The sequence below is a fragment of the Oculina patagonica genome, chromosome 4 (genome assembly GCF_052425735.1).
Source record: "Oculina patagonica isolate OP01 chromosome 4, crgOcupat, whole genome shotgun sequence".
In the NCBI taxonomy this organism is placed as follows: Eukaryota; Metazoa; Cnidaria; class Anthozoa; order Scleractinia; family Oculinidae; genus Oculina; species Oculina patagonica.
In genome coordinates, this window is record NC_135761.1 from 16,626,475 (window position 1) to 16,643,209 (window position 16,735).

General features: G+C 37.8%; 2 protein-coding genes across 2 annotated transcripts; both read right to left on the minus strand.

Moving 5' to 3' along the window:
- Positions 1–17: 17 nt before the first annotated feature.
- Positions 18–5,719, minus strand: LOC144649714 (partitioning defective protein 6-like). The gene is made up of 3 exons (XM_078509277.1): positions 5,528–5,719; positions 5,194–5,416; positions 18–3,328 (listed from the first exon to the last, which is right to left on the minus strand). The coding sequence occupies exons 1-3, from the start codon at positions 5,717–5,719 to the stop codon at positions 2,640–2,642; spliced, it is 1,104 nt and encodes a 367-aa protein (XP_078365403.1). The 3' UTR covers positions 18–2,639.
- A 1,275-nt stretch (positions 5,720–6,994) lies between these two features.
- Positions 6,995–16,461, minus strand: LOC144649715 (3-ketodihydrosphingosine reductase-like). The gene is made up of 11 exons (XM_078509278.1): positions 16,273–16,461; positions 16,074–16,163; positions 14,401–14,457; positions 13,688–13,750; positions 13,269–13,364; positions 12,630–12,743; positions 12,187–12,264; positions 11,606–11,689; positions 9,706–9,789; positions 7,959–8,060; positions 6,995–7,762 (listed from the first exon to the last, which is right to left on the minus strand). Exons 1-11 carry the CDS (start codon positions 16,375–16,377, stop codon positions 7,652–7,654), a joined length of 984 nt encoding a protein of 327 aa, XP_078365404.1. The 5' UTR covers positions 16,378–16,461; the 3' UTR covers positions 6,995–7,651.
- Positions 16,462–16,735: the final 274 nt, after the last annotated feature.

Consider the following 16,735-nt stretch of genomic DNA (forward strand, 5'->3'; position numbering starts at 1 on the left):
GACAATATAAAACTAAGTTTTGCTAAGCAATGTTGAATCTTTATTTCTTGATAAAACTAATTTCAGCTCTGTATCTACAGTTCCTATATAGTTTAACCTTTCAAGCCCTATTGTCCACATGCAAATTCTCCTCGCTGGAGCCTATACATTTCATGAAGCATTAGTTGGGAGAATTTGCCATTGGTGACCAATGTCTTTGTTCTTATTACCTGTACACTTAGCTTTGTATCACTATTTTAAGGAGAAGATAATACTGATCATTCATTCATGCTGATACAATCTTGTTCCCAGAGCCGGGAAGAATTCCTGGTTCTGGTTTGATCATGCGCGTGCAACAGAGATTGTGGATGAAATAAACAAGTTTTCAACAACCAATCAGATTTGGCCGTGTTTTTGGCCCCTTTCAGTCAAGCCCAGAGGTCTGACCAGAAGGATAATGGCCTCTGAGGAAGAGATTGATGCTGACATTGCTGGGGCTTAAAAGATTAAAAGAGTTTTACCCTATTTGGTCTGTCACTGTACTTGCTGATAATTTTGGTCAACATCTGTTTTCCTTTAGATTTTATAAAATTTGTTCTCATGCCAAATCTACAAATGTATAATAATGTATCCCATTCGCACCAACAAAACATGTTTACTTGCCAAATGAAGTATAAAAGTTTGAAAACCAGTGGCGAAAAATAGAGCTTTAGCTAGTACCAATCACCAGTAAAAGAGATGAAAGCACCAAATTAGTGCCTCAAACAAATTAATAATAATGTTCAGTTGTTCTTTCTGAAATTATTCCAAATCAGAAAAAGAATAAATTTAAACTGTTGTTTATTCCAAAGTATGACGGTTAGAAAATGCAAAAGAAACAGAAACCTTTTGTTAGTCTGAATACTAAGTGTGAAACGAAAATGCAAAATACTGGAAAAGCAAAGTCAATATTAAAGTGCGCCTTTAAAATTTCACACTTAAGAACTTTCAAGCCAATCAACCTCAGTAGCAATTGTTCGTAAAATGTACATTAACAACATGTTAGGTTTTGGTGTGAATGTGGGATATGAAATTTTTGTATTGATTGAACTACCGGTATGTCCATTGAGAGAGATGGCCATTATGTTATGCTCTGTCTGCCAGGTGAGTAATGTTGAAAAATAATAAATGAAGACATTGTATCATTACTTAAAGAAAAAATCTCCACCTCAGATTGGTACAAAACCAAATAATTCAGTGAAACATGCAAGTAAAAATTGTCATCATACAAGTTCCCAACCTGATTTCTGAAACAGGTACCTCCCCCACCAGAAACACCTTAATCTTTCAATCCAAAATAATGCTGATGAATGAATGTAATCTACAGAAATCTGTGTCATGTCTGGTGATCACTTGTGTACGAAAAAATCAAAACTTGTCTCCAAGAGAAAAATCATGCTGCTGGTACATTTAACCAACACAAGTGAAAGGACACTGACAAGGCAGACGAGATTTCACGTCATCTAGTTTTCTAAGAATAATATTGTTTTGTCAATAACCAAGCTCAGGATGGCAAATTTTTGACCAAAAATTGATAAAATTTTAACCAAGGCAGAAAAACCATTGACTTTGTCACCACAAACAAAATACATGTGTACATGAACCAAAATTCTTATGGCTATAGTAATGTCACAAAAACAAAGCGGAAATTGTTACCAAGTTTTCATCCATTTCAAATGGCAAAGACAAAGTAAAAAAATCCCAGGGGGGGGGGGGGGTACTCCGGCTTGTAAATGACGGGGATGATCGAAGGATTATTTTGGGTTTGAAATTTTCGATTCTGGGATTTTTTTGGGTAAGAAGATTTGGCAAGTATTTTTTTGGGTGACTTGATTCAAATAAGGGATCTTTTAGGGTATTAAAAACAAACTTAAGTGCTTTGGCACGGCCTTGGCGTATTTATGGTATGATGAATAATCAAACCCGAGCGTTATTTGCCCTCCTGGCAATTTAGGGGTAATTTGACAAGGGATTTTTAAGGGTTTTTTTTTGGTCCAGGGATTTTTTTGGGTAATGTCGGAAGACTTAGGGACTTTTTTAGGCCCTAAGTTTTGCCTTCATTCGATCATCCCCGTCATTCACAGGTCGGAGTACCCCCCTGGGAAAAAATCATGCCAAATACATATTAACTCTTAGTGTATGTGTTACTTGCTTAAGTTACATGTTATGTCAATGAAAGGAAAAAAAATAATTTAAATCTAAAATGGTATCTTGAAACAGTGCAATATTTTCCTGAAAATCTTGGCTGAACACAATCATGTAGATGTTCTCATCATAAAAAAAGTACTGAAATAGCTTTTTTATTGGAAAGGTATTATCTGCAGGGATTCATAGGGAAATGTTTTTTTTTTTTCTTAGAAAAAGATTTTGAAAACAGCATACTAATTAATTTTGCATTGTGACACCTTCCTCTTTTCTAAATGTCTTACTGAAAGCCAGGACGCTATCAGTACTTCAATTTAGCAGTTCAACTGTGCTAACAGAAAAGATTAATATATAGTATGCATCTAAAAAGTTAATTGTATAAACTACCTAAAATTGCTTTTACCCAAACTATAGTTCATCTCAATACTGTACATTTGTGTAGTAAAGTTTCTTGATGGGCTTGTATGGAAAACTGATCATATTGATAAAATACCATCCTCGTCAACTGTCGGGTGTTCCTCTTCGTCGCTGTCTGGAATTTCTTCTGCCAATTCATTGTGGTAAGCATGATGCATAGTCGGTGATCCTGCGCTCAGAACAGGGTTATTAATAGAATGTGTCGCTAAGTTTGTAAGGCTCTGAGACTTTGAACGGTCTGGCTCGGCAATCTTGGAGTTGAACCTTCCAATAACTGGATTATTAAACTGATTCGACGGTTTCACAGTTATGATAAGGTTGTGACTGTTTGCGATCATCATGTCAGTCACCTGATCCAAAGTTTTTCCTGCAACTTCAATTCCATTTACCTCGAGAACCTCGTCGTTGACTGCTAATAAGCCGGTACTTTCAGCAAGTCCACCTGGGACGAGCCTGGAAATAAAAATACCTGGAACTTTTTCTAATCCACTAGGTGTTACTCGCACACTGGTTCCGTCACGTATGTAGAATCCAAGTGGTTTGTCGGTATTATGCTTCAATAATTTAACACGGCGTTGAGTTTCGGGGATAATGTCCACATCAACGATCGCAGAAACTCGGCGGAAGTCCTGAGGGCCGCTGATTGATATCCTATTGAGGTGTGACTTGGCAGGGTTTGTAAGATTTGATAACAAGTTCCGACGCCTAGGTACTTCAGGAGGTAGTGCATTCTCTTCTGTGATGTTTCCTGAAACACAATGGCACCTTTTTTACATCTGTGTTTTGAATTTTCATACCATGCTACAGTGTGTACATGCAAATTAATGATCATTAATATTAGAGATTTAATGAAGTAAAATGACTATAAAAATTCTGCAATGCTTTCGTTCCAAAGGGCACATTTTTGATGTCATGCCGAGCAGCTACATGCACCTACAGTAGACAACAAAACAGTCCTTTTGGTACGGAGCAAAAATGGAGGGGACATAAATTTTAGTTGCCATCTGTGATGTCTGGAGATATCAGAAATGCTATTGCTTGATGTAAGTGGCCTTCCTGAAGTTACTAGAAATCTAAAACCAAAAATTTGAAACTGTGGTGCCACAGCAGATAGTGCATTACAGAACTGTAATCCATCCATGTGCTGTAAAACTAGCTTCTGGCCACCCAGGAATATATCTTTTCTTTGCTATTATTGAGCTAGAAGATAGGAATCTTTCTTTACCATACCATAGGGGGTAGTTGACTGCCGAGGAAATTTGTTTTTGCATTAATATGCTAGGTGATTGGTTTAAAAAATTACGCCACCTTTCCAGTCAAAACAGAATGGGGTACTTCTATATCGCATTTCCCAAAGCTCAATGCGCTTAACAATTACAGCACGGGACGACATCGGAAATCAGGAAATCAAAAGTAAATCCAAAACCAAAAACTCTACAATCATAATTTGTGCGAACTCATTTTTCCATTTTCATGCCACCTACGTTATTTATTTCAAGATTTGATTGGTTCACTGGATCATCCATTACTTTGGTTTTGGTTTTATGACACTCAATCCAAAATCGTTTTAAAATAACAAGTCTCCCATTGACACAGGTTTAAAAAATGGATAAATTTTGTCCAAGCAATAATAGTAATATCATACTCATGCAAACATAAACAACTTGTGCATTAGGGCACGTCAGTCTGAAAATGGTTTGTATGAAGAACTTTTTTTTTTGTTTGCGTAAACAAACATTGGAAGAAAGAATTGGGGTGCATTGTTATTAATATCAAAATACTGCTGTTCTCGAAAATTAACAGCACTTCAGTTTCAGTCATATGGAAAAAAATGCTTTAAACAATATTTGCTTTACAGTTTCTCATTTTTAATACAGATATTGTATTAATATCAGGACACTTGTGTTATACAAGTGATTTCTTGAAGCACAAATATGTTTAAAATAATTGAAATCTACAAGTTATTACTGGACTTACAAGCAATAAAAAACTTCTGAACTTAAATTTTGGAAATTTGTATTTAACTTCGACTCTTTTAACGTCGATAACTAAAAGAGACAACAAAAACTAAAATTGACATTTTTGTAGAAATTGATCTTAGAAACAAAACAAAAATATCAAAGAATCTCGTCTCGAAACACATTTCATGACGTAAACAAAGAAACTGAAGCTTAGAAAAATAATGTTCGATAGTGGTTTGAGTAAATAAAAACACAACATCATTCGAAACTGATTTTAATTGAATTTATGTTGGAAAAGATGCCTGATGCTTAAATTATATTCTAAATGCAATTAATTTTTTTAAGCATCTCATCTGCAAAACATCAAATTATAGAAAGCAAAACCCCAAAATTGAATCATCACATTTTACAAGTTTATATAAAACACGCAAAGAATTATAAAACCCAAAAGCTAAGCTGATCAATGCCGAAGTAAAAATTTAGACGCTTTCAACAGTGTTTCAAATTACTGGACCATTTTCAATTATTTTCAAACGTAGTTTAATGCGCTTATAGCACTTTCTGGAATTGCCTTAAACAAGGGAGCGATTTCTAAATCAATCGATTAAATAAGCATTTTCAAATTAAAATAGTAATGTTTTACGTTGCGTACCTTTGCGTTGGACGAAAACCCGTAAAAGCGGACGAGCAGTTGTCACAGCCACCAAGAAATTATCATCGTTGTTGATGGGAAGTAAATCTCCGTGCATATCTGTGTACCACGTCGAAAACGGGATGGTTTGCAGCTTGTGAATCGTCTGTACATGCTTGTAGAATTCTTCAAAACTCTTCAACTGCGTTTTATCCAAGGGAAACCTCCGAAATTCTGCATCGAACTGCGGAGAAAAAGCGGCGAATTCAAGCTTATCTCACATAATCGAAGGACGTTTTTCTGCACGACTTAGCTTGCTATTGTTGTATGGATTCCGCAAAAATTACCGCCTTACCTTGGACTTGACTTCGATAATACTAAGATCTAACTGTGTAGGTACTTTCCGAGATCCCCTGAGTAGCTTGGACATCAGGAATTTTGCTTGTATCTCTTCGACTGGTGCCACAAAACAACTTGCAAATGCATTCCTCAAATCGACATTCAAAACGAACCAACTGCGCAAGATTACTGCGCATTCGAAGGTCATGCCTACGGGGGTGGGGTCGAGTTTACATAGTCAGGGCTATTTTTAGAATCGTGCAGGAAATAAAAGAATTCCTGAATTTTATGACACAGTTTTTCATTCAATCTAAAACTCCATGACTATTTCAGTGTTCTAAAACATTTCACACCTTTCTAGTAGAGTATCCAAGGAAACGCCCCTTAAAAAAAATAAAATTTAAAATTCTCGACCGGCAGTGTGGAAGTCGTTATTTTTTTTGATAAACAGGATGAATGGTTCTTACACAATTATACGAAGTATGTAATACACTTTAATATTCATGGTAGAGTGATTTCAGTTAACCCGTGAAATAGTTATTACACTTTTAGATACTATTAGACACAAATTTCATTGTTTTGTTTCCGTTCGATTATTACGCACAAACTGCTAGATATTGTTTCACGGGTTAAATGAAATCACTCTAATGATCTGTGTGAATCATGCGTTATCACACGATCACGTAATGCAAAGAAGTTGAAATGATTTTACCATTACGTCAATTTAAATAAGTCTCAGGAAAATGTCTCGAAGAAAACAGGAAAACCACCAAAACGTATAGAGAACTTGCCGGTGTTTTTGCATGGGCGTGAAACAAAAGGCCCAAAGGAAAACAAGCGATAAAAAGCGATAAAACAAGAACCGTGTACTGGATAACGACTTAAATTAACTCATATTTGGCAGGGCCGTAGCTGGCAAGAGACAAGACGAGGCACTTACTTCGTCCAGATTTTAAGTCACAAGAATTCAAAACAAATACGCTCGGTTGGGAAAATAATCCCCAGTTCAGTGAGATTAATTTTCTCGAAAAAAATTAAAAACCTCATGAAAACTGCTGAAAATAGCGTTTCATAACTTTTAGATTTCAAAAGTTTCTCCATACCCCACTAGTGGCTCGCACCTTCGCGCTCACAGCTTTTAGCTTTTGCATCGTCTACGCGTTAAAACTCCGGTCACGGCCCTGTATATAGTGTGAACTGCGGTAAAAAGAAAGAGAGTAAGAATCTAGTAAGGATTTTAACATAAAGAACTGAAAAAACGCTGGAGACAAAATCAGTCTCCTACTTTGAAGCCTAATTTTTCTTTTTCTTTTCTTTTTTCCTTTTTTTTTTTTTTTTTGGGGGGGGGGGGGGTAAGATAACAAACAATCAGCTTTAATACCGTAAAAGTCTGACTTAGGCGCTTGGCTTATATTTATTAAAATAATTTTTTGGAGGGTTTATTTAACTAACTTGATGACACACAGTCATCACAAGGCCACGCTTGAGAATTTTCATACATCTTTATTTTTATGATTTGAATTCCTGAAAGTATAATTTATTTTTGACATTTTTCTCAGTTAGGAAACACGGTATAATGGTAATAATGAGCCCACACACCGGTCTAACACTAAACACATGTATGTGTCAGCGTGAAACGTTGGCATTTTCTTGGTGTTAAAATACAACATGCAATTTGGTCGTAGTCCAGTACCCAAACCCTCTATTCCGCGCGCCCTTTGTAGGGGTTCAACCCCTTACCTATCATTTCCAGGTAACTCTCCTTTCTCCTTCGATGAGCAAAGGAATTAGAAAAAGCCTGCCTAAAACGATTTTAAAGATAAACCTGTATACAACGGCCAGCCTAAAGCAGATAACTGCCTGTTGCATAGAGGTGGCTGTTTAGGAAGGCTTTCAAAAGAGTAAAGTGTAAATGGATCGGAGTGTAGTCGGGACGAAAAATGCTCGCCGCTTGAAGACGGCCGTATTGACGCCATTGTGACGTGAAAGTTAACGTTTCTTAGAAAAATTCTCTCTCTCAAGACGAAACACGTCCACAATCACGCGTTTGACCCAGGACTACGCTAACCCGGCGGTGGGCTCATTATTGGCATTGTACGTATGCGTTGGCGTTGTCCACGGTATAATTGAAGCTCATCCATTAGTTTGTCTTCTTGCTTGCCTCTCTCTTCTGCATTCCTTTCTTGACAATGTGATCATAATAATACAAGTGCAACGCCAGGACGAGTCTTAACGGCCCCATCAAGATGACCTGTATGGACAAAACGGGACAAGAATTAACAAACTGAAACAAATTCCTTAGCGATGTAGCCTTGGAACTAGGCAATATCTTCCAGTCGGGGGTGATGGGAATTAGTGTGAACAATTATTCCTCAGATCTGAAATAACCTTTCCATGAGAAACATTTGGGGGCGAGTTAGTCTGTAGACAAATGTTTGTTAACATACTTGCGTGAAAAGTTCAAATAACGAAGACACCGGGGCAACACCAGATGTTAAAAGGTTCACAACGAATCCATCAAATCCACAAGTTATAAAGAATCTTCTCTCCTGGAATTAAAAACAAAGCTGTATCAGAATTTACTCACAGATGATTTCTTGAACCACCAACCCCTCTTCAGTTGACTTTTCCAACACCTCTTGGCTTTTTGGTTTGTTTCATAGCCCACGCGCTCGTTGCCGATTGGTTCTTTTACAGAAAATGTAACGTGCGATCAGGCGTTCTTTTGTTTTTTCGTGGCGGTGAGGAAGGAGAAAAAGTTCATTTTACCGTTGACTTAGCCTGAGTATCAGGCTTTTCTAAGGGGTAGGGGGAAAAGGAAGGCGCGCGGACGGAAATCTCTCCTCTTTCCTTCCCTACCCTCCCCCCTCCCCTTAGGAAGGCCTGATACTCAGGTTACCGTTGACTCTACTGCTGCGCGATAAAGAACGCCTGATCGCAGGTTACAGAAAATGAGTGTATAGGATTATTATCCACTTAATGTATAGGGAGGTAATTTTCTGAATGTTCTTTTTGAACTCGACACTTACGTTCTGAATAATTGTAGAGCTAACTATGTCTTTCGGCAAATCGTTTATTTATCTACTCAATAACCTGTAGGTCTGTTATGTTTATTATGGCAGGAGAACCCAATTGGTCTGATCACAAGCCTGACATGCAGGAATTGCAGGGTTTAGTAGCTTGGAAAATAAGAGTGATGCACTGTATGTTTGTGGGTGATACTGGTGTGCAAGACTCAATTTAAAGTTAAATGAGAAAATTGCTGAAAAAGATGCGGGAAAGGAGATGAACACGGTTTCTCGCCATTTTCTGCTAAATTCTGACAATCACCTGCCACAAATTACTGGATGGTGATATTTAAGGCTGGTTTTCACTAGCGATGGAGTGGTAGTTGGAGCTGTAATTTGAGTCGTAAGAGCGCTTACGACCTAGTGAAAATCGAAAATCGGAGTCATAAGCACGATGGAATCGGAGTCGGGAGAATCAAAACGTTTCCATTTTCTTCCGATTCCGCTTAAATGACTCCGTCGCTTATGATCCAATGAAAACTAGACAGTCGCAAGCAGAAGCGGCAGAACAAACCATGGCCATTCACAATGCTAGGCCCTTTCGGAGGGCCTTGAGAGCTTCTGCTTGCGACTCTGACAATTAAGTTTTCACTGGATCATAAGTGACGGAGTCATAAGCAGAATTGGAAACCCGCTACGACTCCGTCGGTTTGCTTTTCACCAGATCGCAACGCTCTGTGCTTCTGATTGAAATTCCGATTCTGTTTCTAGTGAACCTGCAGCCTTAAGAACCACTATCGTCAGTACTGCCAAAGAGAGAAAAAACGTGGGCACACAAAAATGTAGATGGGAAGTGAATTACTTAACATGACTTGAAAGGGGTATACAGAGGGTATACAAAGGGCATACGCGTACACAGAGTATACGCACATACGCAGATTCGCAGACGCACATACGCATACGCGCGTATACGCAAAAGCATACGCGTATTTCGCGTATATTTTGGGACGCTTATTTCTGAGCGGTACTGTACATCACTCACAATAATATATGAAAGGGCTAGGCTCCCTTGCAGTCGTGTTTTGGGGCGATCGTGTTTCACTCCTTAAATCAAGTGCTGGCGTGGGAGGCTAATCAAAGGGCAGACTCCAAGAAGAGAAAAAGTCAAAATAGGTCGTGTGATTACCTTGATCCCTGTAACTATGTTTGCTGCAACTTGTTCAGGCGTAAAAAGGCCGCCTGAACTGCTAATAAGATGGGTTTCCTCGGGCTGAAATAAAATGAAAAATAAATTTATTACACAGACATGTCAACATGATAAAAATGTGGGGTGGGGGCGGGGGGAGGGGATGAGAGATGATTTGATTTGTTTTCAATGTATTGAGGCAACTTGACAAAGGCTAGTAATACTCCTAGGCTCTGAGAAGACATTTTATATTTGGATGAGTTTACTTTGTTTGACAGCTGGTTCACCAAATAAGAAGAGAAGTATTTCAACAGTTATATATAGAGGTGGAAATCAGGTGGTGAATCTCCAAGGATTGGTTCGAGACATCGGAAGTTCTAGGAATTCAAAACTAAACTAAACAAAAGAGACATCATGTGAGACATCGGGACTATGAGAAATCAGGAGTAAAAATGCAATGTCCATAGGCGTACGCGCACCTTCGTTCCTGGGGGGGTGGAGACCTTTTTGCCCGAAAAAATGGCATGAGTTAAAAGCCGAATAAATATTAGTTATGAACGTTTGGGTTTTTTTTTTTTTTTTTTTTTTTTTTTGGGGGGTTTTGTATGAAAAAAAAATTTTTTTTTTTTTTTTTTTTTTTTTTTTTTTTTTTATAAAGAGGCATATAAAATGGAAAATAAAACGTGCATTGAAATACAGCCAGCCTTGTGGACACCTCGCTATTACGGAAACCCCGTTATTACGGACAGCAGTTGAAGTCCCGCGAATAAGAATTACTGAAAATAACTCTCGCTACTACGGATTATCTCTATTACGGACACCAAATGGGGCATGGTCCCGGAATTGTCCGTTATAGAGGGAGTTGACTGTAAAACATTTAGGGATGAATGGGTTTTAAAACATTTTGTTGAAAGTTTTAAGCTAGCCCTGAGAACTAACATTTGAGTCGAAAGCATTAGCTTCATCACATTTATAACAGCTTTATTTCAAGGTCTTGCACTAAATCCATCGTGTGCAAACGTTCAGCTCAAGCTATGGAAAAGCTGATTGCAACTTAATCAAATTGAGGGGTCACGCAGAATTTGGGAGAAAAATCGAACATGGTTATAGCAATTTACGAGAGGAAACGAAAGCAGATGAATGAGAAATTTGGACTTTGAACCACAAAGTTCGGTATATATGTTGGCTAGACTTTTCGGCTTATTTTCTATTTTTTCTAGGCTTGTTGCCCGAATTCTAAGCATTTTGCCCAAAAAAAATGTTGGCACCGCAACACCCCCCCCCCCCCCCCCTCTGCCTCATAGGTAGGTTTCTTTTTTTTTTTTTTCCTTTTTTTTTTTTTTTTTTTTTTTTTTTTTTTTTTTTTTTTTTTTTTTTTTTTTTTTTTTTTTTTTTTTTTTGGGGGGGGTTTTTTTTTTTTTCTTTTTTTTTTTTCCTTTTTTTTTTTTTTTTTTTTTTTTTTTTTTTTTTTTTTTTTTTTTTTTTTTTTTTTTTTTTTTTTTTTTTTTTTTTTTTTTTTTTTTTTTTTTTTTTTTTTTTCCCCTATGGCAATGTCCACTGAAATGAGTGAAGCTAATCCAAGGGAAACAACTTTTAGTTTGAGTTATTGGGAGGTTGGAGAAATCGAGGGTTTTAAAAATCAGAATTCCAGCATTTATTTTTTGTTGTTAAAAGATAAATATAGTCATTGATATAATGCTTGCTAATTAGTTTGATGTTCACTAAGAACTATTTGGCTTCTGTGGCTTCAATGCCATAACAAAAAAAAATAAATTTCAATTTAATTGATCTGCAATCCGGCCATTGTTTCGCACTTTTATTTACTCTTTACATGTCTGCAAAAAATAGGCCTGATGACAGGTTAGAATTGAATGGGTTCTGACACCATGATCATTCATACCTTGTTCTTATTCTCATTTTCGAATCCTGGTGTGTCTGTGTCGGGTGGGAAAACCACAGACACGCCAATGTCATAGGGCTTTACCTGAAAAGTGGAGTTGGATTGGAGAGTCTTACATAAACACTGTAGTTGCTACTTTCCATGAGTTTAATTCTACTTGTATAAAATTTAATATTCAAAGTAAATTAGTTTGCATAGAATGGTCATGAAATATTATAGAAACTCAACTTTTTTCATTTTAATACAAAAGGCTGTATGGATGATAATACCAGTTGCTCAAAATTCACCACCAAGCGCCTCCTTGCCACGCCACTTTGCATGCTGACTAGTTCTCGCCGCTTCCCCACTCATGTGTGTATTCGAAAATGCTGAGCCTGCTGGCAGGCTAAACCTCTGCCACCTTTGCACTTTTCATGAGGTTATTCTACTTTGGGAATTTGTTTATTATACATTTTTCACATTTGCAAAGCTGAACGGGTGTCAAATTGTCAATTTGTTATTCGTTTGTTTTAATACATACTGATCACTCTCAACAAACATCCATAAGAAACATTAATAATGGCAATGGTGATCATTTTTACCTCCATAAACAGGGTTTCTGCAAAGCCTCTTACAGCAAACTTTGAAGGAGAATAAGCAGTAAAACCAAATATACCAAACTAGAAAGGAACAGTGACAGAGAACACATTCATTTGAATCCTCAAAACTCCACGATTAGAATATAACATTAGATCGCTTACATTCCCAGATGCGCGTATCCCACTTCGCCAGCACCGGTCCCGTGCACAAGGGACAGGTGGCTCTGGGGACAAATGATTTTTGACACCCCTTAATTGTTAAAATCTAGTCAATCAAATCTTGTGACCCCAGAGCTACCTTCCTCATGCACAGACCCTCTTAGCTAAGAGAGGGACTGGTAGCTCTAGGGAAGAGAATGGATGATAATCTAATCTTACTGTTTGCATGTCTTTGTGAGCTTGATATTTGAATATTATAAAGGACATTATTTTATAAGCTGACATACCTGTCCACCTATAGATGAGACAAACACAATATGTCCTTTCCTTCTCTGTTTCATTTTCTTTACCACAGCATGGCTTGTAAACACACTAGCCAAGTAGTTTGTGTTTATCATGGCCTGTAAAAAAAATAAATTCATTGACACTTGTTTAATCATTAGGGAACTTAACTGTCATTGTGTGAAATGCCTAATCTATGAATTATAGTTATCATAGAACGAGTAGGAGGTATTTAAAAAATCTGTGAGACAAGCTGAGAGAATATTCTCAACACATAATTATAATACATTGGGAAAACGGCACTTAAATTAATTTACAGTTTAATATTTTTATGTGGTGAGTGCCAAAACATAACTGCCTGCGATAACTGACCACTTAAAGTTTTGAGTACTAACAATCACTGGTAATGATAATTAATTTTTTTTTATTTCCAAGAAAAATGGAAGGGAAATGTTTCTAGTTTTAATACTGAGAAGATCATGCAGCAAACTTAGTGAATTAAATATTAAATGTCTGCAGTTTGCACTCTGGATTTTGCCTGACTTTATTTCCTCACCCTCAGCAAATTATCATTTTGATAATGATTTCACTATAAATAAATGACATTTAATTAAAAACATTTATCAATTTCACAAGCAGTTTACCTTAAAATCTTCAACTGAAGTTTCTTCAAACAAGCCACAAACTGCAAAACCAGCACAGTTGATAAGAATGTCTACTGGACCCTGAGTTTCACAAGCCTGTGTGATAAAAAAAGAAAATCATTTGGATAATGATGTAATCTGCTTGCTACATTTTTTTACCCTGGGCACAGATGTTCGAAGGGTGGACAATAAATCATGATCACTATCTAGTGGATAACTTGCAATTGTTAACTAAACATACTACGCTATCCACCTGGATCCAGTGGATAGTATTATCCACCATTCAAACAACTGGACCCTGAGCCTGTTCAGCTTTCAGCTGTAGTGCAATTAATGTATCGGTATCTTTATGATTCCAAGAGCTATGGTTCATTTTTTTTTTGTTGGGATATAAGTTGAAGATCAACATTTTGACAAACCTGGTCTAAGGTATTTTCTACGTCTTGTGCATCACCAGAAAGATCTACAGACAGAGCTAACCCCTAAAAGGGAAGAATATGAATTAATGTTAAAAATTTTATAACTGTTTTGGGGAGTCCAAAGCTATTTTCTGTGAAAATCATCTCCATATATTACTTAAGTCATTGAGAAATTAGTAGTAACCCATAGATGCCAAGTTGTTTGGTTGGTATGGCAGGGCCTTACTTAGCGGGGGGGGGGGGAGCCAGGGGGGGGGGGGCAGTTGCCCCCACCAGGAAAACTAAATTTCTAACATAGTGTTTGATTTTGCTGGGCTATTTCTTAAAGCTATACTGGAGTTTGCCCCCGCAGCGGAGTCTAGCAGAGTTTGCCCCTGGGGACAAAAAATCCTAGGTAAAGCCCTGTATGGATAGAGAAATGAAACTGCCCCAAAGGGGCAATATTGAGGCCTGGAGGGCTGTACCTCTAGGGGGGTCAAGGGGCATTGTTGTAAAGGTTAGCATATCAAAATGATTAGAGTTGATAAGCATTCATCTCTACCAAAGTGCAGCTGAAATATATTAAGACTGCAAGTTAAAGTGTTTTTGAAAAAGCGTGGCAATTTGTCTGAATAGCGTGGTTGCGTGAGATTGGGTCAAAAAGAGTGAGTCTCACGCCAAAAGTGTGAGACTTGGTATCTATGGTAACCTTACATTTAAATATAAACAAATACCTTTCTCTCTGGAGCTAAATGTTTCTTTACTTCTTTTAATGTTTCCTCCAGTCTACCCTGGTATAGTTAAGAAAAGTTAAATGTTAATAAAAGTATCCTCTTATATTAATGTATTCATGATCCCCAGCAGTTATTTTCAAGCTTGAGGGTAAAGTAGTAAGATACACTGAGACTTCCTTATCTAGAAAGGGAAAGTAACTAGGTATTTATTACTTGAAAGTACTACAAACTTAGGCCAGCTAGTACAGTATATATGCTTGGACTATAACGGATTGTTCATGCTGGGACTTGCATATTTCACTTTGATCGAGATCAAATTTGCACGCAAGTAGAAGCAAGTTTTTTACCATTTAGCCACCCAATGCAAGTCAACACAAGTCTGGTTGCTTACTTTAAGTGCTAAATTGCAGCATGTGTGCATAGTGTGTGCAGGGTCGAGATCACGTGACCAAGCGAAAACCATAACAAAGAGATGTTTCTTTGAAGTCTGCCAGCTTTCATAACCAGTCCCCTCATACTAACTATGATCGATGTGTGTTAGCCCTGAAATGCCATTTTTGACAGCTTGTGTGCGCTTGCTAGTAAACTTGTGAGTCCACTTGGCCACTCGATGCAAGATCTGCATGTGAATTCACCTTGCAAATACCTGTGACTACCGGTACTGGCTCTTCCATTGGGCCAAGCCTTTAGATGATTTTATCCTCAATGCAGCAGCAGCGGGAAGCGGTGACCGAGGACAGGGGAAAAGGGCGGGGCTAAACCTTCTGCTCCATAAAAAAACAAAAATATTAATTTAAGACGTTTCGTCTTACCTCAGCACCAGAACAATAGCTGACATAACTTCTTATGCTATTGTTTTGGTGCTCATGAGGTAACACGAAACATCTTAAATTAAGATTTTAGTTTTTACGGAGTGGAGAGCCTGGGAGAATTTTCCCAACGTAGAGCTTGCATGTTGAAACAGTGTACCTTATTTTTACTTATTTTCGCAAGTACTAATTTTCGCGATTTCAAAATAATCGCGAAATTTAGTATGCATGAAGAAAACATTGCGCGAAATTTAAACACGCGAAAATTAACACCATATTGCATATCCTTAAAAAAAATTTTTTTAATTGTTTGGCACTGCAACTATCTGCCCTTGAGAATACCTTTTTGTCTTGTTTTTGACTAGCACCCTTCCTCTGATTACTGCGTCGTTCTAGTAAATTGGCCTAAACCTCTTTGGTACAGTCACCAAAGTTTCCGTTTGCAGGCTTCTTGTAGTTACATTGAGCCAGACTTTTGTACGTTTCCAATAGTTACTTAACCAATTACTGACGACTGCTCCATAAATCACCGACAAAATCGCGAAATTTAATACACTTTTTCTCAAATTTTTCTTGCAATCGCGAAAATTAATACTCGCGAAATTTGGCTCTCGAACTTTTGCGAAATTAAGTACGCGCAATAAGTGTTTTTTTTTTTTTTTTTTTTTTTTTTTTTTTAAATTAGTAAGAATAAGGTATGTGTATTGCGGTAGACAAAAAAAAAACAAAAAACATCCAGGACCAAAAGGGAGGGGGATGGGGGATGGAAAGAAGATGCTTCAGACCACCTGTCCTCTCTCCACCTCCACCCCCCTCCCCCACCCCCACATGTTTCATGCATACACACAATGTGACAAGTCTAACCATATTCCGCGCCAAAATCGTCACGTTTGCTCCGCATTTGGCAAGTTTAATCGCCAGTGCCTTTCCAATACCACTTGTACCTCCAGTGACCTGGATGGAGAGAAAGAACCCGGCAGTTATTCACACACAATCAGCTGTTATTTATTACAGCAAGCGTGTGTGGGAGCGAACGATTTCAGCGATAGCGTGAAAATCTTACCACGACATGAGCCCCATTGACTTCAGTTTTCTTCTTCGTGAAAAAGTCGAAGGCGAAAACGCCAAGAAAGCCGGCAAGCACTGCAACAATTAGGAATTCCAACATACTGGATTACCTTCCCAACGTCAATGAAACTTCGCTATAACTTCGGACGTTCGTCGGCGACTCAGCCGGCGACCGCTTGTTGTCCGTGATCGTCCGTGATAACTTGAAAGTACCGCTGACCAAATTGTTTAGAAAGTCACTTTAATGGTGGATCAGCATGGAGGGAAGGGGAGGGTGAGTATTAATTTTGGTCACACGAAATATACTGTCACAATTTATGCTACTGACAGGACTAATAACTATTTAGAGGTTGAAGGTGGAGGAGGAGTCCCATATGAAAAGGATGGGGATGTTTGCTGGAAAATTTCCAGGTGAGGAGACCAAACTGGGCGTGGCTCAAGCATTTTTGACCCATACC